General features: G+C 42.3%; 1 protein-coding gene across 1 annotated transcript in view; it reads left to right on the top strand.

The window, feature by feature from the left end:
* Window positions 1–17,786, top strand: part of BARD1 (BRCA1 associated RING domain 1) — a 68,577-nt gene extending 50,791 nt beyond the window's left edge. The window contains exons 8-11 of the mRNA XM_065413569.1: window positions 2,905–3,040; window positions 5,723–5,815; window positions 16,625–16,722; window positions 17,454–17,786. Coding sequence (XP_065269641.1) covers window positions 2,905–3,040; window positions 5,723–5,815; window positions 16,625–16,722; window positions 17,454–17,786 — 660 coding nt within the window. The remainder of the gene's footprint in view (window positions 1–2,904; window positions 3,041–5,722; window positions 5,816–16,624; window positions 16,723–17,453) is intronic.
* The last annotated feature ends 7,726 nt before the right edge of the window (window positions 17,787–25,512 follow it).

Genomic DNA, 25,512 nt, shown 5'->3' with positions numbered 1-25,512 from the left:
AAAGACCCGCAGGGACAGGGCGAAGGTCATTCTCATCGCCCCGGCGTGGCCTCGTCAACACTGGTTCACAACTCTCTTAGAGCTGTCCGTGGCTTCTCCAATAACCCTCCCCCTCCATCACGACCTCATAACACAAGATCGAGGTCGCCTACTCCACCCGAACCTGCCATCGCTGCATCTGACGGCATGGCTGCTCTCTGGCTAAATGAGGCGGAGCACAGATGCTCCCAGGAGGTCCAGCAAATCCTCCTGGGTAGTAGGAAACCCTCCAGAAGGGCAACCTACCTGGCCAAGTGGAAGCGCTTCGCCCTCTGGTGTGAGTCTCAGCGCGCCCAGCCCTTGCGGGCCTCGATACCGATGATCCTGGATTACGTGCTGAGCCTTAGGCGCCAGGGCCTGGCCCCCGCTTCTATTAAGGTGCATCTAGCCGCCATATCGGCATTTCACCCGGGGGAATTGGGGCTGTCCGTGTTCTCCAATCCTACGGTGGTCCGATTCCTCAAGGGGCTGGATAGGATGTTCCCCTACACTCGCCCACCTATACCCCCGTGGGACCTCAACCTGGTCCTCACTAAACTCATGGGGCCCCCCTTTGAACCCCTGGCCTCTTGCTCCCTCATGCACCTTTCATGGAAGGTCGCGTTCCTCGTGGCTGTCACCTCGGCTAGGAGGGTGTCGGAGCTGAGGGCCCTCACCTCAGAACCTCCGTATACTGTTTTTTATAAGGATAAGGTGCAACTCAGGCCTCACCCTAAGTTCCTTCCTAAGGTGGTCACGAGTTTTCACATGGGGCAGGACATCTGTTTGCCGGTGTTCTTCCCCAAGCCCCATACGGACCCGCGCCATCGTAGCCTGCATACCCTCGATGTGCGGCGGGCGCTGGCTTTCTATCTGGACCGTACCAGACCTTTCCGCAAATCAACTCAGCTATTCGTGGCCATTGCGGAACGAATGAAGGGCCAGCCTATTTCAACGCAACGCCTGTCGGCGTGGATCGTGCTTTGCATACGCACGTGCTACGAGCTCGCCAACGTGCCTGCACATCCGATCCGGGCTCACTCTACTAGGGCCCAAGCGTCCTCGACGGCCTTCTTGGCGCAGGTCCCGCTTCAGGACATCTGCAAGGCAGCCACCTGGTCGTCGGTTCATACCTTCACAGCCCACTACGCGATCCACCATCAGACCAGAGATGACGCGATGGTCGGCAGGGCGGTGCTTCAATCTGTTATTCCTTGACTCCTACCCTCCTCCAATGGTAAGCTTGTGAGTCACCTAATGTGGAATGGACGTGAACAAGCACTCGAAGAAGAAAAGACGGTTACTTACCTTCTGTAACTGTTGTTCTTGGAGATGTGTTGTTCACGTCCATTCCACTTCCCACCCTCCTTCCCCTCTGTCGGAGTCACCGGCAAGAAGGAACTGAGGGAGGGTCGGGCCAGCAGGGGTATATATACGCTGGGGCGGGGCGCCGCTCTGGCGGGAAGGGAGACCCTGCGGGCCCGACGGGAGCCGCTGAGGGAAAAGTTTCCGACGTTCGTGCACGCGGCGCGCGTACACCTAATGTGGAATGGACGTGAACAACACATCTCGAAGAACAACAGTTACAGAAGGTAAGTAACCGTCTTTTTTTCCTGCTAGAGGAATATATAGAGGCTTTAGTGCAGGGGTCAGCAACCTTTCAGAAGTGGTGTGCCGAGTATTCGTTTATTCACTCTAATTTAAGGTTTCACGTGCCAGTAATAAATTTTAACGTTTTTAGAAGGTCTTTCTATAAAAAGTCTATAATATATAACTAAACTATTGTTGTATGTAAAGTAAATAAGGTTTTAAAAATGTTTAAGAAGATTCATTTAAAATTAAATTAAAATGCAGAGCCCCCTGGACCAGTGGCCAGGACCCGGGCAGTGTGAGTGCCACTGAAAATCAGCTCGCGTGCCGCCTTTGGCACGTGTGCCATAGGTTGCCTACCCCTGCTTTAGTGTAAATGAAAATCAGACCTTACATACGTAGTTCTCTATGTACCCATAAAATGTAATCAAAATATTTACTCTTCATTGTTTAGAATGTTACTTTTCTATTTACTTTTCATTGTTTAGAATGCCCTGCAAGACCTTTGGGGGTGGTGCCTCTTTGGACAAACTGACTTTGTGGCTGTCTTTGATATTGTCTTTGTAGAACAGTTTCAACGCTTAGTGCCTCATTACAGTAAAATTTGTGTACCATTTGTAAGCTAATGTACAAACATTTATTCATATATTTTATGTCTTGTGTGCATATATAAAAACATATTATGATAGCACGCAGAGGACCCAGTGCGGGGGGGGAAGCTGTGTTGTGCTAGGCACTATACACTAAGGGTGATTTTGAAATCTTGACCCTTTAACGCCCCAGTTTAAACCATTCAGAACACATTGCTTTAAAATGTTTCTGAGTAGGTTGTGTTCTTCAGTTGATTAATACTCAGTAATTGCTATTAGTAGGGGGGGAAACGGTTCTCTAAATTTGAAAGTATCAGCTTTCACTGTGTGGTGAGTTTCTTGTCACATTCCTGTGACCTGTGGAAGTTAGGCATGTACTACAATTCCCAAACAGAACACGCTGCAGCTTCATCAGCCCGTTTGCTGAAAGCTGTTACTGATTCCAAAAGGTCCCCAAGACCGAACTTTTAGTTAATTGAAAATTGCTTTGGTACGTTACATAAATTAAAGAAAGTATCTGCAATGCCATTGCATTCCCTCTAGAACTAGTTTGTTACATATAGATTTATGTATGTGTCCTGTAAGATGCCATGAATTATTCATTTCAAAGGATTATTCTTTATTAAATAGATTAGTTGTTTTCTTTAAGTTCCCAAACATTCAGTTTAGGAAGGACTTAGCATTTTTCCCTCTTGTCGTCACACAGCAAGCAAGCCCAGGCCGCCCTAGAGAAGGACCTGTTGCTCTACTGGGAAGCAGCCTCAATTCAGAGCAACAAAAATCACTGAGCAAACTCGCAGCAGTTCTGAAGGCTAGAAAATGTGTTGAGTTTAACAGCACAGGTAAGTAAGCCCACATTGGACTGTCTCTTAGATATGTTTTAATGCTCACTTTGTATAAGGGTTATACATTTTAGCTATCGAGATGTTAACTGCATAATGTTTTGTAGATTGAAATAAAACTTTAGGTTCCAAGAATGATATAGTATTTATGCCTCTAATAGGACTGAAGCAATATAAAGTTTCACATCTATTAGCCCACAGCCTATGGGTACGCTTTCTGAAGAGAGAGAAGCCTCTGCTACAAGAGTAGATGTGAGCTTGCTGGCAGCAAAAATGAGTTGGCTAGAAACTTATCCTTTAAAAAGAACGAACCACCAGGATTCTAACTCTGAGTTCCCAGCTTTCTCTTGCAAGACAGGCAGAATTCACTAAACTCTTATATTTTGCCCCAACTACATTGCTAGCAGGGTACCATGCCATTGAGGTGGTAGTATAGCCCTCCTCAGCTTACCTACTGCTCTTGGAACCTTCCACTCAGTTCCTTCTGGACCACAGTTGGTGAAGGTACTGCCTGCAGGAGCTCTGTGTGTCTGTCAGTCACTGGTTTGGCTGTTTTCATCCATGTCTTCATACATCTGATATCCTTCCCCAATAACAGTCCTTCCCTTCTAGTTAGAACCAGGAACAACATTTCTGTTTGTGAAGCTGTTTGCTTTGGGTGCTTGTTGCCTAGTGTTTTGTCTCTGGGGTTTTTTGTTTTTCTGTTGCATTTCAGCACCAGCGTGGCTGGTGTTTTGCCACTTACTTTGCACTTTGGCAGCAATTTTGGGGTAACATATCGGCGCCAGCCTCTGCTTTTGTGCTGGTGTTATGGACACTTAGCACCCTGTTATTGCTCCTGTAGTTCTGTTGCCTCAACACTATAGCTCTAATGTCTGCCATGCTTCAGCACCTGTCCTGGTGCTTCCATGCTGGAACCTGGAGAGTTCTGCACTTGTTCTGATTCCTCAGCTCCTTGCATTTCTGGCACTTTCCTGAATCTTTTCATCTTCTGTTTTGTTCTTTTTTTGTTTTTGCATCATTTCTGTTACATGACATCTAACATGGAGGAAGGAAGGGAGACAGCAAAGCTGCTTCACCCTTGTTAGTATTGCCGGGCCATGTCTAAGGCAGATAAGGTAGCAAATATGGTTATCTTCCTTGGACTTTACCACAACGTCACATTTTGCTAGATGTCACCGTGAGTACTTAGGAAACACGGGAAAATACTTCAAGTCTGCACACCCAGGGAAACGCCTATCAATCTGCATGAAGCCAGCCTGGTAAACCTGCTGGCTTAGGACTCTGTTTTTGTCTTGTTTGCATTGGTGCTACCTGCATTGGTGCAAACCGAGCTCCCCTCTCCTGAGCCCATCATTAGTGGGATGGCCTCATCAGAGTGCTTGAAACCACCACTTTCAAAGCTGAGGCCACAGTTGGAGCTCCTCTGTTTGGAGTCAGTGATACAGTGCTCTAGCTCGTCTTAGGCAGAGCCTCTCCAGAAGGTGAGGAGGGCTCAAGAAGGAGCCAGCAGCATTTCAGCATGCTGCTGTTAAAGTCTCTAACGCCAGGCAGCTGATGTTACTCTCCTTTCTCATTTAAAAGGAGAAACAAAATTCTTAACATTTTTGGTTCTGGCCCTAGAGTTGCTACCTGTTGCACTTTTACTTCTTTACTTGAAACACTTTTACTTCTTTACTTGAGCTTTATTACACTTCTGGAGTGAGAATCCTACACGGGTGGTATCTTTAGAGAAGGGCAACTTACTGATCTGCAAAAACAACGAGGAGTCCTTGTGGCACCTTAGAGACTAACAAATTTATTTGGGCATAAGCTTTTGTGGGCAAGAACCCACTTCATCAGATGCATGGAGTGGAAAATACAGTAGCAGGTATAAATACACACAGCACATGTAAAGATGGGAGTTGCCTTACCAAGTGGGAGGTCAGTCTAACGAGACAATTCAATACCAAGGGAGGAAAAATCACTTTTGTAGTGGTAATGAGAGTGGCCAATAGTATTATGATGAGTTCTTTTACCTGCCATCTATCCTCAGAGTTTCAAGTTCATTTTTACTAAGTCGATGATGAATAGTTACATTTGTTGGTTTTTTTGAGGCATTCTCTTAATCCCTTTTATTGATCGGCTTATTCCTCTTGAGAGCTTTGCCACCCATGCAGTATAGAACTGACTGAAAGATTCTCAGGCTGTGGTTAAGCTGATCATGTGTAATGGAAATGCTTAGAAGGGGCCTGGCTCATGCTCCACTTAACTACTGTTGCATGTAGGGCCTGAAAATCTCGAGCTGAGGAAATTCCACCAGTCTTGCATTAAGGTACTAACACCCAGTAGTGAGAATCCTATTGCAATTATACCTTTGGAGGAGAAGCAGGTTTATAGATCAGTAAAGGTTCCTTCTCTTATAAACTACAAGGCTACACTTACAACAACAAAAAGGTGTCTTTTCACAGCAGATAGAAATGTTGTGGGTTTTCAGCTATAACACCCACTTGCACAAGTTGATAAAGAGAAGATTTTAATTGCAGTGAATGAAAACAGATTTTGAGTTTGGGGAAGAATGGCTGCTTATAAATGGGGAGGAAAGAGTTCGTAAATTGGGGGTGACTGGATTTGTAACAAGTCTTGTAGATCTGGTTATTTTAGGTTTGTAGGCTTTCTTACATGTGTAACTTTTTCCTCTAGTGACTCACGTCATTATCCCTGATGATCCAATGCGAAGTACTATCAAAGGGATGCTGGCCATTCTGGCTGGATGTTGGGTCCTAAAATTTGAGTGTAAGTATTCAAATAGATGGAATGTTTATTTTTCAAACAAATGTATAGTTTGACTTGAGGATTAATATTATCTGAGAACTTTCCATTCCTGTTTCAGAAACTTGTTTCAAATATGGATATTGGCTTAACCTAAACTATGGGGCTTTTAAAATTTTGAGTGACAAGAATTTGATTAAATGTAATTACTCCATCTGTGGAAAATGTGTAATGCATCATTGTTAATCAGATACCAGAGAGATAGTCATCCCCAAATGTAAGGAGGGGATGAATTTGTTTACCGCTCAGCATATTTGCAATAGTGCTGGAATGCTCAAGGTAAATGTTCCGATGTATGTGTTTAGTATTAAGTTTAAACATTTTAAATGGCTGTCGAGAAGGGCTGATTTGGTATAGTATAAGACTGTAGTATAAGACTGCCTGATCAGGAGAAATGACAGGATGACTAGTTACCAGCAAAAACCAGTCAAGCTTGTGGCCTCATCCTTGTATTCCTTATGCTTTTCATAGCTCCCACAGAAGTCAATGGAAAATTTTGGTTTCTTTAGGGTTACGGAATCAGTGCTTGTTAGCAATATATAAAGCAGTAGTTATACTATCCAATACACCTCTGCATTCAGGATTTATATGTTCCATCTAACAAAACAGTAACTTAAATGAAAGGGCAGATGAACAAATATCTATATAGTATACATCTGAAGGCATTTTTTAAGTCTTCCCTTACACAGTTAATCAGTAGTTATTTTACAGCATGTTCCTTTCTTAACAGTTGTTCTCTGTATATCTTGAGGGCTGACTTTATTAATTCCCCTTCTAATTTATTTCTCTAGCACTTTGTTCTCTTCTTATATTGTGAAAGCCCTTCTTGTTCCCCTTGACTTCTCTGGGGCAGGAATCCTCCCCCTCCCCCAATCCCACCCCAGTCCTTTATTCTGGTGTGTTTTTTTAATTTATAATTAACTTGTGTGCAGTTTGTCTATCAATGGAGAATTCATAGAGAGCTTTCTTCAAGTGGTTTCAGGAGTGTCTTGGATGATTAAACATTGGATATGAAAACTCATCTTTACTCAATAGGGACTCTTCAAATAACTTAGCAGCCTAAATTTTTCAAATGGAGTACTGATTTTGGGTGCCCAGCTTAAAGGGGCCTGATTTTTTTTCTAAAATGATGAGCATGAGGCCCCTTTAAGGTGTCCCAAGTTGGACAGCCAAAATCACTAGTCCCTTTGGAAAACTTGGACCATCTGCTTCTAATGTCCATGTAACTTCCTAACATCCACTTGATTTCTTCTCTGTTCTTTTCAAATGGCACATTGGTTAAATGTCCAATTGGATACTTTTGATATCACTTAATTAAAACAGCTTACGTTCATCCCCCTTATCTATAGGTAATTCAAAAAGAAAAGTCTTCAAGAAGTCTTGGTACTGCGATCTGTCACAAGTATGAATAGCTTCTCATTGACTCCCCCTGACATGTTGATAAATGTTGGTATGCCCAAACCAACAGATCGGTTTGGGTATCCAGAACTAGCTTCAGATACTTGGGCTGCTGAAAAGTAATGGGGAATTGTGGGACAATTATGGTATTGTAGCTGTCTAGCTGCTTAGAGGTTACACATGGGCAGGAAGATAAAACCTCTCTTTGGCTGTGGATAACAAATTTCTGAGGGGTTAGGAGCCAGGCCTGGGTTTGCACAGAGTGCATATGGAGTGTCTTCAGTAATTAGAATTTGGTTTCACTGAGAATATTTAAATCTAACGTTTCTGTGGTAGATCTTGACTTTATCAACGCTATATACAGGCTGTTCAGGAGGCTTGTTAATTTTCCAGGTTAAGTATCCTCCTCTTCTCCATCTCAGTAGTTTACTGGTCAAACAATATAGAAACTAATACATAATGATGTTACCAGTACAGGATTATCTCTTTCTTGGATTGAGCACTAGGGAGAAGATGGATTTTTCTTGCAGAGGTGAGATTGAACATTTGTGAGAGAACTTGGTGGTTTTTTAACTTTAGAAACGTAACAGAAAAAAGTAAACGCGGTCTGTACAGAAATCTTTATTCCATAGACATTTTAATGCACGTCTTTGTTTTCTGTTGAGCTTTATTTAATGTGGTGTTAAAGTACTGATTAGTATACTCCTGGGTGCTAATGCTTATAGCTTAGTAAGCAACATACTTTTTAAAAGCAAGTGCTTCTCCTCCCTACTGGGAAATGTTAGTAATAACTCACGGGGTCTGATGCAGCTAAGTGCCTATAATTAACAACACCATTCCATCTGCTCCCACCAGTTTGTTGTTGGTCTTCTTCAGAGTCATTACAAGTTAAAGATTGTTATAACAAATAATTGGATGCCTGCTGATGAAACATTTGTCTAGGAAAAAGGGTTTTACTTTGCTCTGCTTTTCATACTCTCTCCTTATTTATCATTGCTTTTGGGGCTTCTGTTTAGTAATTGGTTACATCCCCTTAGATGAGACATAAAAATAAACTTTTAAAAAGTGTACCCTTACTCTGGTGTATTTCTCTTGACCCTGTATCTCTATCAAAGCCATTACAAATAAATTAGACATAAGAAATGTTTGTTTGCTTACATTTTTAAGCCAGGAATTCAAACTTGGGGTCCACTTCTTTCTATGAACTCCGTGAGTTTTGATCCAGTATTTCGCTTGTGAAAATATTCACATTGTGGCACATGTTAAAATTGTTCTCCAAGTATGTTCTTTAAAGGAAATTTACATTTATGGCCGAGACAGTTTGTTCATGTCACAAAAGACACCTGCTTTATACTTTGCAAAAAATATTTTAATAAAAATATGTATTTTTCTGTATGAACACCTCCATTACAGCAGGTTTTCATATCTTTGTCTAATAAAAGCAATCTCCTTTCTCATCTGCCTGAATCATTGTATATCATCATGCAGTATTTGAGATTATATATTTATTTTAGAATTGTGTAATCTCCCTATATATTTGCTTACTAATGAGCTGAATTTGGAACATTCTGGTGGAAGTGCACTACTCTTATTTGGGCTAGGCACAAAGCCTGCTACTAATATAGATGGTGCAGAAACCTCAACAGCTATTCAAATTCCCTTTTGGCTCTCGCTGGAAGCTGACGATGTAAGAGTGGTAATACTGCATAAAACTTTCATAGTACCTATTGCCAGTTCCTTCTTGTCTATACATTTTATATGTACTTAACACACTGTTGGCAATATCTCCATTTTCAGAGCAGCATAAAAATCAATTGAGACACCATTGTCACCCTGCTCCTTGCCCTTGGCCATATCTTTCATTGCTTTCATTATTTTATTGCCTTCATTATTTCTGGGACTGTAATAGAATGGGAAGTAGCATATCGTCCTCCTCCAGCAAGTATGTTGAGATTAAGTTTCAAGTATTACTGAATTTCATTTGTTTTTTCCTAAATCAGAGTACAGTTTAAAAAAAAAAAAAAAAAAAAAGCTTGACTATTTTTCATTCCCCATTTAAATAGATGACAATCCTGATGCATGTTCTTGTTATAATGGATACTATGAATGTCAGAATAAATGCATTCAAGAAACACTTTGATGTCAATGCACACATCAGGAATATGTAGCTTTAACTACACCACTCCAATCTCTACCTTGCTTCACAAAAATATGTAATTTTAAGGAGTTTGTAAAACTAATAATGAAAAATGGTTTCAGAAACCTTTTTATATTTTTCAGTTTGAAATCTGATCTCGTGTGTTTCTTCCAAGGTACTCTGGATACTAGCAAGACTACTATGCTTAAGGCACAGGCCAACAGCTTTGTCAGATTCTGTTAACTGCAAAGGCTGCTTTCAGTCCAGAATACCTACTTTCTTTCCCCAATCAATTCACCTAATCAGTTTCTGCTCTATCTGCATAGAGACCCCTATATTTCCATTTCCAGCGTCCCCATCTACAGGTAAGTGAACATTTGCCATTGCTGCCACAGCTAGACCCTGGGCCCTTTGATACTAATATGGCTGTTCAATAGCAGCAATAAAGATAAAACATCACTTAACCTTTTAGAAAGTTTTTTAGGACGGTAGTATTCTAAAAGATTTAGGAACAAAATCCGTGCTTAGTTGTACCTAATGTAAATCCTGCATAACTCCATTACGGTCAGTGCAGTAATTTAGGGCTTATAGCATTGTAACAGTGGGTGAATACAACTGTACTCATGTAAATAGCCCTGGCTAATGCAAATAGCTTCACTAAAACCAATAGTATTGCTCAGGCGAGTAAGGATTGGAGGATTGTGTCCTCACCTTGTAAAATTTACAAATTGCAGTTTCTTAATTTCCATGGCCTGGGAGCTACATAAATATGAAAGGGTAGTAATAAAGGTAAATTAGTGCCAGTATTCAGGCAGATGGTGCATTGGGAATTTGTGTTGCTTGCCCCAGATGTGTTGTGTGATGGGTTGTGGGAAGACTAGAGGCAGAAGTTGTTCAGGGTAAGCAAGAGGAACAGTGTGAGCAGCAGCTCCTGTATGAAATAAGTCAGTCCCCTCATTTCCCAAATGTGGGGACATTAACACACAAGCTTACAACTTCTAATATTTAATGTTTATACTGCAATAGTCCCTGGACACCTGCTCAGGGTCCCGTTTGCTAGACACTGTGTACACAGAAACCAGAGTCTGTGCCACAGAGAGCGTAAAGTTGAAATAAGGGGGGGTTTAAAAGGACTGCTTTTTGAACGGTATGGATTTATATCTTTAATCTCTAAAATGAACAATTAAAAAATATTATTTTTTTTTATAAGAGCAATCGCGCTTCAACTTGATCCTTCACCAGACTGATACTCAACATGGCTTACTAAGGAATGCACACCCTGGTGTGGGGTACTGTACCCCCAGAGTATGACTTCAATCCCTTTGAAGTGTGAGGAAATACACATTCTTGTTGGTATTCTTACTCTTTTGGGGTAGCTGATCCAACAAACTTTAGTCACCGCAGTTACGGTCATCAGTTTAATGACAAGGATGTTCCCCGGCACAGATTGAAAAGAACCTGTTAAATGAATATACCTGCCCACTCCCAGAATTGGCAAGTCTATAACTTTCATTGATGGTAGAAATGCAGAACATATCCAGATTTTGTATAAAGGAATCCTGATTGCTGATGTTTGAGTGAACAAATTCTACTTTATAGCGGGTCAGTCCATTGTAAGCATTGGTTTATTTTAAATCATTCAGCCAGTGTCTCAGGATCAAATTCTCAGCTCTGATCTTTCAATACGGAAATTGTGAAATCACTGATTGTGATTTTCAAAAGCATTGACCCAACTTAGCTCCCACTGGAGTCAAAGGGAGTTTTACACATGACTTCAGTAGGAGCAGAGTTGGGCCACCACTGAGAACTTTTGAAAATCCTACTCTACGTATATAAATATAACTCAGTTATTTATTCAGTATAGTATTTTATTTCATTTGGTCTTTTAATCAGGATGACTGGCTGAATCTAGTAGAGGGGTTGTTAAAAGGAAACTACCGTGTTATTCAGCCACTTATACACATTGCTGTATAACTGGCTGAATAACATGGTTATCATACAGCAGACAGAAAGTTCAGCTGTATAATGGTATTGTCTTGGCTTTCCAGTCTGTTTGTATTACTGTAGTATACAGCAGTGGTTAGCAACCTTTCCAGACTACTGTACCCCTTTCAGGAGTCTGATTTATCTTGCATACCCCAAGTATCACTTCACTTAAACTACTTGCTTACAAAAGCCAGACACAAAAATATAAGTGTCACAGCACACTGTTACTGAAAAATTGCTGATTTCTCATTTTTGCCATATAATTATAAAATGAATTATTTGGAATATAAATATTGCACTTACATTTCAGTGTGATATTTGAGCCTGTTTTTCACTTATGTGCTTTGTCATTCTGGGAGGCAGTGAATTACAATTTTCACTGTCGCCACTACCGCTGCTTTCAGCTCCTCGTTTTAAAACTCTGTCCATTTTGACATCGCAACCATGTACGCGCCATGACAACTTCAACCTCATTAACGTGCTTGCACACATCAGTAAAGACATAACATGCCTGTCTATTACAGTGCATAGACACATGTTACGTAACTGTATAATTTAGTATGTAGAGCAGTATAAACAAGTCATGAAATTTTAATTTGTACTGACCTTGCTAATGCTTTTTATGTAGCTTGTTGTAGAACTAGGCAAATATCTAGATGAGTTGATGTACCCCTTGGAAGAACCTCTGCATACCCCCAGAGATACGTGTACCCTGGGTTGAGAACCACTGGTATAGAGGATGCCTCTATGCTAGACGCTGTAAATAAAGCAGACACAGTCCTGCCCCAAAGAGTTTAGAATCCAAGTCCCCTGTCTCTAAGGGTACGTCTTCACTACCCGCCGTATCGGCGGGTAGCGATCGATTTATCGGGGATCGGTATATCGCGTCTCGTTAAGACGCGATCTATGGATACCCGAACGCGCTCCCTGTCGACTCCGGAACTCCACCGGGGCGAGCGGCGGTAACGGAGTCGACGGGGGAGCCGCAGACGTCGATCCCGCGCCGTGTGGACCCCGGTAAGTCGATCTGAGATACTTCGACTTCAGCTACGCTATTCACGTAGCTGAAGTTGCGTATCTTAGATCGATTCCCCCCCTCCCCCTCCCCCGCCTCCCCAGTGTAGACCAGCCCTTATACTGAGATGGTGGGCTCTTTAAGAGTAGGAATCATCTTTCTGTGTAATTTGTACTGTCTCTACCACAGTGGAGCTCTGTTCTGTAATTGGTGCTTCTAGGTGCTGTCACAAAACAGTTGTTGTTCAGTTCTAATCATCCTAGTTAAAAAAAGGATATAGCAGAAACAGTGGTCTAGAGACTTGGGAAGACAAGATTGAGACTTACACAACAGACGAATGAGAGGGGGTGTGATGCAAGTAAACATAATTAACGATATGGAAAAGGTATTTTGGGCCTTTCTGTTAACTTTTCTCATATTAGAATCTGAGGATATTCAATTGAGCTAATTTTTTCAAAACAGAAAAGAAGCAATTACATATTTTAATACAAAGTATATGGCTAACCTATGGAACTCATGGTCACAATATACCAGTAAGGCCAAGAAGTAAGTAGCTTTAGAAATACTTATGGAGGAGAATGTCCACAGTTAGTGTTTGGCTTATATGCTAAAGCAAAAGGGTTTGCAATTTCTTTTTATTCTCACAGGGTTTGGAAGAAACTTCCCCTGTGGGCAAATTATTCCATAATTATTTGTATTAGGTTTGCTTGCACCTTCCTCTGAAGCATCTGGTCCTTAACACTGCCAGACAGGATACTAAAACTAATAAACCACTGCTCTGATCTAGTATGGCAAATTTAATATTTCCCTCACTTCCTTATGCTTTCTTGTCTCTCTGCTGTTATCTTGTGTGTATTGTCTGTTCTTTTCCAAGCTGTGCTGTTTCCTTACCCCCTATTAGTTATGCTGTTTGACAGTAAAATGACATCTAGGATTTAGAAGTTTGAAGCATCAGCTGACATTCCTATATTGCTGAGGATTCTAGTAATTTTCACATTGCTTTCCATACACAGACAGGAACAAGGTACAGGGGGTTAGAGAAGAGACTGAATGACAGCTGTTCAAAAAGCATCTCAGCACATGTGGTTCTGTAAAACTGTCTAGCCGTGAGTTGTTGTCAAATATTACAAGACTTAAAACAAGTTCTGCTTCAGCATCGTTATAGGATAGACTTTCTCAAGTAGTGGGAGCCTACAGTCCTATTATCACAAAGATCACTCCAAGGAGTGGTATATAACCCTAGTGAAGTCAACTCACTTAAAATGTCTGCATTTTAAAGATTGTTTCATCTGTGCACCAATAACTTATGCCCAAGACTTTTTTCCATATCTGTAAGTGTACCATGTACGTTGTGTGATTTCTGATGAAATGGAGGTTAAAATGAATGAGATGAAAAGTCTTCAGAGAAACATTTATTAGTAGGGTGTGTGTGTGTGTGTATATGTTACTTTTTAAAAAATACTTAGCACTAATTCCTGTAACATTTCTAACTCTCAGTGTTGTAGCTTAGTGAAAATAAGATGGTTAAGATCAGTATCGTTGTCACTATCTTGGTTAAATGTTCTCATGGCAGTTAAAAATTAAACCATTACAATGATTGCAATTAAATTTTACTGAAAGGATTTATCAGTGGAGTTGGCTGCATGAAATGGGAAGACATATGTATGCAGAGAAGATTTAATGTACTTTGCATTTTCTGCTAAAATAGATGCCTTTTACCAACATTAGTCACTTTCACGATTTAAGTTCAGTTATCCTCAGGAAGGTAACCCTGTAAAAAGATAACTTAGTGTTCCATATTCATTCTGCTTCCTCTGTTGCTCTCATCAAATTTGCTTTGTTTACCACAGCCAGCACTACAAGCTCAAGTTGTCATTTGAAAATCAAGTTGTGATTAATCTAGCCTTGTAAAGCCTCACCTTCCTTAGCAAGGATCCTGAAATTTGAACTTTGCTGGCAGATTGACTGATGGAGAACAGGCTTTATGCTATTCTGCTTCATGCAACAGGTATACTGGTTCTACACTGCAGGCAATAGCCCAGATTTGTTGGTAACCCAAACAGAAAATGTGCAGTTGTCATTCTGTTTTTCTGACCAAAGCCACTCTTTGAAAAATATAAACTGATACTTAAACGTTAACAGCCTGGTATTTTTTCAGAGGTGCTGAGCACATGCAACTTTCATTTACTTTATTGGAGTTGTGGGTGTGGAGCACCTCTGAAAATTGAGGCATATATATTTTAATATATGTTTATAAATATAGGAACTTTTAATGTAGTTTTTATATAAAAAGTAAAAACAGTACATTTGTGGTGATCTGTAGATAATGCAGGGACCAGTCCTGTTTTCAGAGCTAGGTCAGATAGTATATTTCTCCTTTTAATTATAAATAATACACATTAACATCCGTGCATTCTTGAGAGGAGGAAAAAACCGCAACCTTAAGGTGAAGTCCTATTGGGATTCCCTTCTGTTCATGTGCAGTGGTATCAACGTAAGGGCTGTGGAAGTCGTTTTAAAGCTATGGTTAGTGCTTGAGTTATGAAAACCTTTGAAATATTTTGTCAATATTTGCTGCTCTGGTCTCCAATAAATACGTGATTTCTTCCTTTTCCAGAAAATAAGTGTCTTTGGTACCCTTTTTTAATTTTGTACAGGTTCATGTTAATGTCCCACAACGGCGTTGAGCAGAACACCCACAGATTCAGGCTGGCATGCATAGAGGAGAGGAAAAAATGTAGAAAACATAGTGTTGTGGGCATCTAGACTAGGCCTGTAGAATTTTTGACTTCCGCATATACGGGAGGCCCTATTTGCAATCAAATATATAAGCATCAAATTATCATTTGCTTTCATGTAAACAAATAGCTTGGTGCCTTTTTTATTTATAACTCGTTTTAAAATTCAAAAACCAGCACGAAAATTAAAATCAATTTGACCAGTGGCCTGTTGGCAGCACAGTTGGGCTTTCAAGCTCCCTGAGGTTGGCACAAGCAGGAAGATCTCTCTCTTAGGGTTCAGTAGTGCCACCCATCACCATAGCAATGTCCTTCATAGACTTCATGGAATCTCTGGCTCTTCTCCCTTTTTGGGCTAAAAACTGTAAGTAGGGTTGGGTTTTTGTTGGCTTGGCTGAGTATTGGTTTTGTTGGTTTCAGATTTTAGGAATGGGGGACCTGTGTATAATGGAGTCGATGTTGTGAGTACTACTGAGCCCTGACACCTTTTGATGGCCAACAGGTTTTATTGAACTTTTATTGAACTTCTTTCAAAAGCAGCTTCACAAATGTGTATTCAACGTAGCATTCACACTTGTGCACCTTTAAAACACTACTTAAATGCAAATGAATTGGTGAATCTGAAAGGGAAAAGCCCAAGTTAAGGCATTCTGATGTTTCTGTTCTGATTTCAAACATCAACTACAAACGACCTGTTCCTGATAATTTTCATTAAAATGGGAATGAAATGCGATTCCTTGTATTAGTAATGCAATACAGAGTCAGCTTTTTTTTAGTTTATATCCAGCCCAGGTCAGGCACTTGCTATCATCTGATGGCTGTTGGTTGGCCTCCAAGATAAGGTTATTTAAGGGGCCAAATGATCAGCAAAGCAGTAGTTAATTCTGACATTTTAAAATGTCTGTTAATGACACTTCAGAGTTCATGCCCAATGGGAGTAAGTGGGAGATGGAGTTCATACTTGTCTGTCATTGTTTCAGGCAGCTTGAAGACCTGATGCAGTTTTGTCTGTCTGATTTGTATTTGGAAGGTTATCTGGTTGGTTTTTTTTCCTAATTTAAATGAAAGCTTAGATTCTGCAGCGTGAGTGTCAAGCAGAGTCGCTTAAATAGATCAAGCAGCCCCAGTGTATGCTGTGGATGGAATGTTTGACACCACTGACCTACAGTATTCTGCTGCCGTACCTATTCCATCTAGGAGTAGGATTTCATTTTCCAGAGGCATCAAACTATCATTTTTCAGAAGCATTTCTGTAAACTCACTTTAAAGAGATTCTTAGAAATTAGCTAAAGTGTAATCTCTTAATCTTTGATGTTGCAAGGATTCCCACATATATTTAACTTGAATAATCCCTTTGACTTCAATGTAACTATTCACAGTACGTAAAATTAAGCACACGAAATTCTTTGTTGAAATGCGACCTGAATATATGAAGTACTCCTGTGAGTTGGCAATAACAATGCTTTGCTTTGTTGCCTTGACATGTGTCTTAATTCCAGGGGTGAAGGCATGTTTGCAAAGCAGAATTCGTGAACAAGAGGAGAAGTATGAAATCTGTGGTGGCCCACGAAGAGGCAGACTCAACCAAGAACAGCTGGTAGCTATCTGATTTTTTGAAAACTATCTTTTATACCACTGCCCTCTGCCACATGCGTGGATAAGAGATTTAATACTTCAGTGTGCACTTATTCAGGTGTTTGTGTGAGAGGTGATTGAATTTACTGTTAATGATTGTCACAAACTGCTAATGGATATCTGACTTCTATTCCCATAAACCTTGCCAAAGCTTCAGAGGGAAGTCTCAGTGTCGTTATGCAAGAAGTTGCATGAAACACACAGGCTGAAGTTTCCTCTAGGATTCTCCAGTTCGGTTTCAGTTGCTACTTGGAATCACTCCCATCTAAAAGGAAGGGAAAAATATTGTAATTATTTTTCATTCAGTCTAGGTCCATCATATCTTTTTAACGAACATCTGATTTAAATGGACTGGTGGTGTGATGTAATTTTATCACTTGAATTGTTGTAGCACCTAACAGCCCTAATCAAGGACCAGGGCCCTATTGTGGTAGGCGCTGTACTAACAGAGCAAACAGGTGTTCCTTGCCCCAAGGAGCTTACAGTCTAAGTAAATGCCTTTCGGAGACTAGCTTTGATTGGTTGGAAACAGATATTGAGGTTTCTAGAAACTGGCATAGTAACTTGTTGCACAATTTAGCCCATATTTTCTGATGCCCCTATTAAGCTAATGCTCGTTCCTTTGACTTCCCCATCATATGCTGAGCTGTGGATCCCTGGACTTATTCTATTTCTTGTTTTCTTTTTTCTTAGCTGCCTAAGTTGTTTGATGGTTGCTACTTCTATTTTTTGGGCACTTTCAACCACCACCAGAAGAGTGACCTCATAGAGCTGGTTAAAGCAGCAGGAGGACAAATCCTCGTTAGGCAGCCAAAGCCAGATAGCGACGTGACACAGACCATCAACACAGTGGCATACCATGCCCAACCGGGTTCTGATCAGAGTTTCTGCACACAATACGTTATCTATGATGTGTCTTCTAAGTACAACCCAGATAAAATTCGCCAAGGCAAAGTCTGGATGGCCCCCTCCAGCTGGCTCATAGACTGTGTGATGTCATTTCAGCTGTTACCTATTACAAAGTGAATATCCCAGCAGCATGAACACGTTTCTCAAATGACCTCCGAACCTCTTGAGCAGTTGGAACACACTGCCAGGCAGTCTAGAATCAAAAGCTAAACCCACCCTTCATTATTCACACTTAAAACCACAGTAGAACCTATTAACGACTGGGAGACTCACTGTGAATTGCTGAATTTTGTGAATAAATGAACAAGCAATGAAAAATAAGGATAACACATCAGAAATGTACTTTAAGTTCCTTTATTTGACACAGCTCATTTTCAGTTGTTCTATTTCAGCATACTAATATATGTTCCATATAGCATTTTGTAATTTATAATGAAGTCTTTGTAACACGAGACCTTTAGAACACCCTTGGTTGTTCAAACCTTCCCTTCAGAGTGGATGAGATCATCATTTCTTGTTTGTGACGTATAAATTAACAGCGTCCTACCATAAGTGTCACATAGACAGATTTCCCTTTAAGGCCAAGAATTAAAAAATAGGACCCTAAAGTTAAATGCCTAAAACCATACTTCAGCATCTGCCTAATTTCACTGAGATATGAGGTAGCCGTGTGTTCAGCACTTTTGAAAATTGGGCATGTGCATAAATACAGATTTAGGAGTCTAACTTTAGACTTCAAAGTGGTATTTGCAAAACCACCTAAATTACTTAGGACAAGTCCCATTAGACATTCAATAGGACTTGTGGTCTTAAGTCACTTAGGCACCTTTGGAAAATCCCACCCCTATATTTAAAAATCTTGACCTAACCTACTCTTAATGTTTCATTAAGAGTCATTATCAAAACTCATTCCACTTTCATACCTGTAAATATATAATTAAAAAAAATCCTAGCAAACTAGCATCTCATTTAAGGTGTGATTTTTTTTTTTAAAACAAAAGTCAGATTTAGAGTCAGATTACAACTATATTCAGAATTGTTTTATCCATGCATACAAATAGTAATTGTATTACACATACCACTGCTATCATAGGCCCTTTAATGGGAAAACTGCGGCACCCACAAGCATAGAATCGTGCCTTTTAGAAAATAGAGAGTTTTATTAAAAATTTATCCTGATTGCCTTTGAGTGAAATTTGACATTTTACATATTTTGTTCTAATCACTGATTTTTATTGAATCCTTTATTGCTTTCATAATTGACCACAGTTTATGTTAATGTCTATAATCTTGCTTTCTTTCAATGTATTCGAATGGCTTGTGAAGCTTTTCATCCTGTAGGTTGCATCAGGTATAAAATCATGACTTGGAGCCGTGTGATTGTAATGATTGCTATGTGATGATAATGATGGCTGTGTGATGGGATTAAGCATTTGTGTTCGCATTTTGTATTGCTTGTAATAAAACTTATGGTGCCAGTGACTTTAAAATAATTTATTAAGTAAGTTTAGCTGCAGAATAAATATGAAGCGTGTACATAACTTAACAAGAATTTCAGAATTATTTGCATAAATTCCCGACACAGCAGCTGAGCGCAACAAAGATTCCGTCTGTGAGACTCACTCTCTTCTGGGGGAAGGACAATTGATTTCTTTTCTATAGCCATTGTCACTGGGGATTGTAGGCCATTTCCATTATTCTCCATGGAACTGTCTGTGGAGTGTTGCTTTCTTCACAGATAGTACAATGGGTAAAATTTTCAAAAGCGCCAAAATGACTTTAGGAGCTGAAGACCCCAGGATGTAGATCTCTCATTTACCCTGGGTAGCCTGTGAACTGTCACCATATACTAAAAGCTGGTCTCATGCACTTGGCTTTGTGTGTGATAGCATGCGCACAAATTTCACGGATTAACAAAATAACTGTTGCAAACTGATGATTTTTGTGAATAAGCAAATGACCAAGTAAACACTACAGCGGTGAACATGTATCCGTTTGTTAATTTATTGTAACCCCTTTGGGGTTTAGAGAGCATGGCCCTTTAAATTTTTCCTGAGGGGGAGAGTAAGAAAAAAGGAGGGAAACTCCAGGGGGCAGCGCTGGAGCTCCAGGGAGAGGGAGAGGCAGCCTGCAGGCCCTGGAAAAGTGAAGCAGCAGAGAACCTGTCCGAAGCCTGGGAAGGACAGGGCCGATCGGGGACACCCCAGGACAGGAGCCAGGAGGAGCACTGTGCCAGGGAGGAATCGCCCGAGAAGGACAGGCCGGAGCTGGACCCAGTATCACTGCTGCCCAGAGCTGCATGGGGCTGTGAGTACTGGGTAGGGTGACCAGATCACCCAAGTCAAATATTGGGACGCGGGGGAGGGGGGGGGCGTGGCGGGAGGGGGCGGGGCAAAAAAACCCTTCCTCCACAAGCGCTGGAGGGAGGCCCCGGAGACGCAGGGGGAGCGTGGGGCCAGGGTGAGTGAGAGTCCGGCCTGGCCCCGAGTGCAGGCAGGACTCAGTCGGGCGGTAGGGAGAGTAGGGGGGCGGCCTGCGGGGCCAGACGGCGGCTGTTCTCCCCCCCGGGCAGCAGGACTCGGGAGCAGCCGCTGCTGCAGCTCCCACTGCCGCGGGGGGAGGAAGCGGCCGATGGCCAAGCTCGGCGGCTGCGGCTCTGGTGCCCGCGAACCCCCCGAGCCCGGGCCTGCTGCGGGGACCCAGCAGCGCGCACGCTGCGCCCAGCCCCTGGTCAGTCGCGTCTGGGCTGCTGCCCAGCTGGGGCTATCCCGCGGCAGCCCCGGAGTGGGGGCAGCAGGCCCCAGCCCCCCCGTCCCGCTTGGGTCCCGCAGGGGAACAAACGGGGCTGGGCTACCGATGCCTCCGCCCCGGGGCCGCCGCGGGATAGCACCAGCACTTCCGGGCTCCGGAGCATTTCCTTGTTTGTCCAGTGTCCCGACCGCACATCGGTCGGGACGCGGGACAAACAAGGAAATATCGGGACAGTCCCGATAAAATCGGGACGTCTGGTCACCCTAGTACTGGGGCTTGTGACTCTGCATTGGGGACAAGGAGGGAGGTTGCTAGCTAGTTAAGTGGGGAGGTGGTCGCTCTGTGGCTTTGCAGAGAGCGGCAGAAGAGGGCACCGGAGGGGTTTGTTGGGGGGAAAGTTCACTGGCACCGAAGACGACCAGGAGCACCCAAGACTCACCACTGGACTGGAACTTTGCTCAGGACTTCTGAACTCTGTGTGCAGACACATTGCTCGGTGTCTGCCCTTCCAGACTCTGCTACCACTGGGCCTGTGGGGCTTTGGTTTGGATGCAGCCCTGTCTTACTGCCCCCCCTATATTTCCCCTGGTTGTTTTTCTCCTCTCATCCCTCTGTAAATAAATATTTCCCTTGTTATATCCACTGTACTTTTCCTGTGTTCACTCTGGGGGGTTTGGAACAGGTGCCCCTGGGGTGGAAGGGATTTCTCCTGCTGCATTCCTGCGCGCGCCTTCTCTTGGCCAGAGTTGCCTGCAGAGCAGACTCCATCTTGGCCACGAGGGCGCTAAAGTTGCATTATTTTGACACCTGTAGTTCAGTTAACACCGAAATATCAAATGCAAGTAATATGCTATGGTATACTTCATAAAAATACGACTCCTTCATGGCTGCTGTCATGGAGCACAGCTTTACACCAACAGGGAGTTTAACCCTTTAAGAATTTACTAATCTAATCACTCTCCTCAGAATTTTAAGTGGAGAATCCACCATTTGGGGAGGTTTAGGGGAGCTGCAAATTCTAAAGAGGACAAGTCTCACACATGGGAATTAAGGACTGAACAGAAGTGAGATTAGAAACTATAAAGTTGCCACAACTCAATGTCGGGTTGGGGAGGCGGGGAAGCCACATCCTCCCAAGTTTATTTGTTTTGCTCACAAGTGGACTTTTGTTTTTCTGAACTAGATCCCATTTCCAAGCCAGGTTCCTATGACATGCTGCAAGAGCCATATAACATCAGACTGATTGTTATCTAGACTTAGCAGCAAAACATACAAAAGACATAAACTTGAGCCCAGATCTTGCAAGATTTTCTCTGCCATCAGACCCTTGTTGATTTCAAGGGAGCTCTATGTAGGTACTATAAGAATAATTGCAGGATCGGGGCCAGTTTTAGGTCTAGAAGATGGAATAATTCTGTGTAAAAAAAAAAAAAAAAAAAAAAAAAAAAAAAAAAATTGAGACTATACAAGAATTTTTTTAAATCCACTAAGAGAACCAGTATAGCAGTATTCACTTTCAGTGTTTCAACTATAGTACTTAGGATAGTTTACATTTACTGTTAAACTTTTTGACTTGCTGCTTACTTCAAACAAGTTGTACCCTCACATTAATTTCATTTGATTTCTAATTGCTTTGGTTATTTGGTTCCATAGGATGACTTGTTGAGGTTACTGCTGCAAAGGGAATTATTTATTTGATGTAGACAAAGAATCAAAGATCCAGAAAACAGAAACACTTCAGATTTCACAAAAGTTAGGATTCTGTAGATTTACTTCGGTAAAAGGCCAAACAAGGGCATGCCTAAAACCCCTTTGGAAGCATTTTGGTCGAGTTTTAAAAGTTTAAGCTTCATGGTTCGGAATCTTGATTGCAATCCACAACTCTTATTAATCATTGTAAACGGATGCGCCGTTGATATACATTGTAGCCGAGAAATTTTGTATTAAGGTTAAAATCCACTTTACTGGTTTAATAGTGGGTGGGATTTTTGCCTAACAATATTCCCCTTATTAAAATGTGTAGATTAGTGATGTAAATTTTATGGGGCTCTCTGCCAGTGGGGCATGTGAATGAGAGGAAGTCTAAGACTTTACTTTGGCTTGGAGGCATTCTTATTTATCTGAAACTATTAACATCCTCGGGCTTTGTCTACACTACACACCGCTTTTGGCAGCGTGTAGTGTACATACCCGGGTAGCTCCCCCTTCCCCTGGCAGCTAAAAATAAGTGTATCTTGTGAGGCAGGGCTTTGGTGAGTAAAGACCCACTTGAACTGTGGGTATATATGCAAGTACAGTAACTCCCCACTTAACGTCCTCTCGCTTAACATCGTTTCGATCTTGCGTCCCTGCTCAATTACAGAACGTGCTCCATTTAAAGTTGTGCAATGCTTTGGCTGCCTGCTTTGTCCACAGCTGGCAGCCCCCCATTAGCTCCCCTATGCCCCTCCCCCCCCAGCACCTCCTGCCCGCCGGCAGACCCCGCGGATCAGTGCCTCCCTCTAGGTAGTAATGGGGAAAGGGTTTAACTTTACTTACAGATCACAGTAAACAAATACTTCTGTTGGAAACTAGGTAGCTGTCTCAGCTGGACATGGGTTTTTGGTCTTGGGTATGTCAAGGATGATCACTTGGGGCTTTTGCCTGCACAGCTGATGTGAGGCGGGTTGTATTTATAAACAGCAAAATGAGGAGGAGGAGGAAGGTTGGTCTTGTGATTAAGGCACTGGACTGAGAGACGAGGTCAACGCCTGTCTCTGCCACAGACTTGCTGAGTGACCTTGGGTAGGCATCACAACCTGTTTGAGACAAAATTCCCCATCTGTGAAATGGAGATAATACTTCTGCCTCACTGGGCTGTTGAGGATACCATTACATGAGTACGCCGTAGACATTAATGATGTTAAGTGCTTAATCTGCACAAGCTGGCCCAAAGAGGTGCACGCAGATGAGGGCTTCATGTGGTGGCTGAAGATCACAACAACTCCATATCTCCCCAGGCATGTCCACTCGCTACCCTTTTTGCACTACTCACTAGAGCGGGAGCAGGCACAGGAGAGTCCTGAGACTGCCAACTTCTGAGTGAGTAGTGCTTGCTCCTATGTGTGCCTGGGTAGCCTCCGCTAACCCTTGCACTAGAGCACAATAACCTGGCACTCCCTGCTATTTGTATTACAGTGGCTCAGCTGAGATCGGAATCCAGCTGTGCTAGGGGCTGTCCAAACACAAGGGAAGAAACAGTTCCTGGTCTTACCATCTAAATGGATAGTGCTAATGAAAGGAGGAGGAGTAGCAGCCCCATTTTACAGATGGAAAATTAATGCACCGTGAGACTAAGGCCTACGTGAATAACGTAGCTGAAGTCGACATACCTTAGTTCGAACTTACCGCGGTTCAGACGCGGTCCACACGCGGCAGGCAGGCTCCCCGTCGACTCCGCGGTACTCCTCTCGCCGAGCTGGAGTACCGCAGTCGACGGCGAGCGCTTCCGGGATCGATTTATCGCGTCCGGACCAGACGCGATAAATCGAACCTGGAACTTCGATTGCCAGCTGTCGAACTACCGCGGTAGTGTAGACCTGGCCTAAGTGTCACAGCCAGGAATTGGAGCTACATTTCCTCAGTCCCAGTCCAGTGTCTTAACTAGAAAACCAACCTTCCCTGCAAAGGGTTAAAGCCTTTTTTGATAGGAAGTGTCACTGCAAGGTAACCAAAGAGGCTCTGGTGAGACTGCTGTAAACAGCCTGCTTGGAGCAAAGGGGTGAAGGTCTATACGAAGCCACAGACTATTGTAAAACTAGGTCTTAGATTGTGGTTATTGACAAGAAAACATGAGTAAAAATAACATAGTCTACTTGCTGCATGTTTCTGCTTCCAGTGCAGCTTCTGATTCATTGTGGCTTACTTTCCTGAGGGGAAAAAATCAGTTTCTTACTGCCAGCACTGTTGAAGAGCAAACTGAATTCTATCATGTCCGATGAATCAACAAAATTGCCAGCTAAATTCTGATTCCAGAATCTTCATGGTTGGGGATGATGTATGAAGCAAGGGCCAACACAGCTTGAGTTTCAAAAAGCTGTCAACTGGTGCTAGAGGGGGTCTTGTTTGGACTTGGAAATGGAGAAAATGTTATGTGGAATTCACTAAGGCAGAATAACTACAACTCCCCGTCCCGTTTGCCCCATGTCGCTCTTCTCACCATTCACCAGACTTTAAAGAAAAGTTGCAGCTGACCAGAAAAGGGATTTGAATCCCTGCATCTAATCATGGAAGAGGCGTGAATTTTCTGAGACAGAAAGTTTCAGATCTTAAATATCACTTTAAAAACTATAATTAGACAATTCCTTGATAGCGGGGTGATGTTGGGTAATGTCTCTTTGGGGACTCAGTGATTTTATTTTTTTTTTAACAGCAGTGGTACAGCAACTTCTACATTTCTACAGCTACTTGGTTAATTTAACAGTCGTTTAACTAGTGTTAAATTACCCTTTAAAGCAGGAGAATGTGCTGTAGATAACAATTTTGAAAAATCTCCCACCTTCTAGTTATTCCTCTGGGAGAGATGTATTTTGTGCGGCTCAATCTAATTCTCAGCAGGAGGTGTAATCTGATGAAGTAGCGATGAAATGTCTATGAAAGACAGAGAGACACCACTGTCTGCTGAAGTGAGTTGCCAAAGCAGTGACAGGTAACGGGCTTGGCTGCTATGCATTGCAACGTTACGCAATATGGATTGTGACGTTTTGCACCCGTTGAAGTCAGAAGCATGGCCCATGCATGCTTAGCAGCTGTGGTAAATTAACCCTCCAGAGCTATGCAGGTGCTAGCTTAGGGAGTACAGCCTGGCCTTGGTGTCAGATCACATCTGAAAGGTACACGTCTGATATCACTTCACTGACATGTATGCTGCTTCCTCAACTCTTATGTTGGCTAGTTATCACTTATTATAGTAGTACTCTAGCGTCCTCAATCAAGAGCAGGGCCCCCTTGTGCTAAACACTGGATAAACACGTACTATGAAGCACTCCCTGATCCAGAGAATTAACCAGCTTGTAGTGAGGTGGAGTGGCCTCCCTCTGAGCTGGAAGTGGGA

Source organism: Emys orbicularis, chromosome 11 (genome assembly GCF_028017835.1).
Source record: "Emys orbicularis isolate rEmyOrb1 chromosome 11, rEmyOrb1.hap1, whole genome shotgun sequence".
Taxonomy (NCBI): Eukaryota; Metazoa; Chordata; order Testudines; family Emydidae; genus Emys; species Emys orbicularis.
The sequence above is the reverse complement of the archived record's forward strand: the minus strand, read 5'-3'. Positions and strand labels throughout refer to the sequence as shown.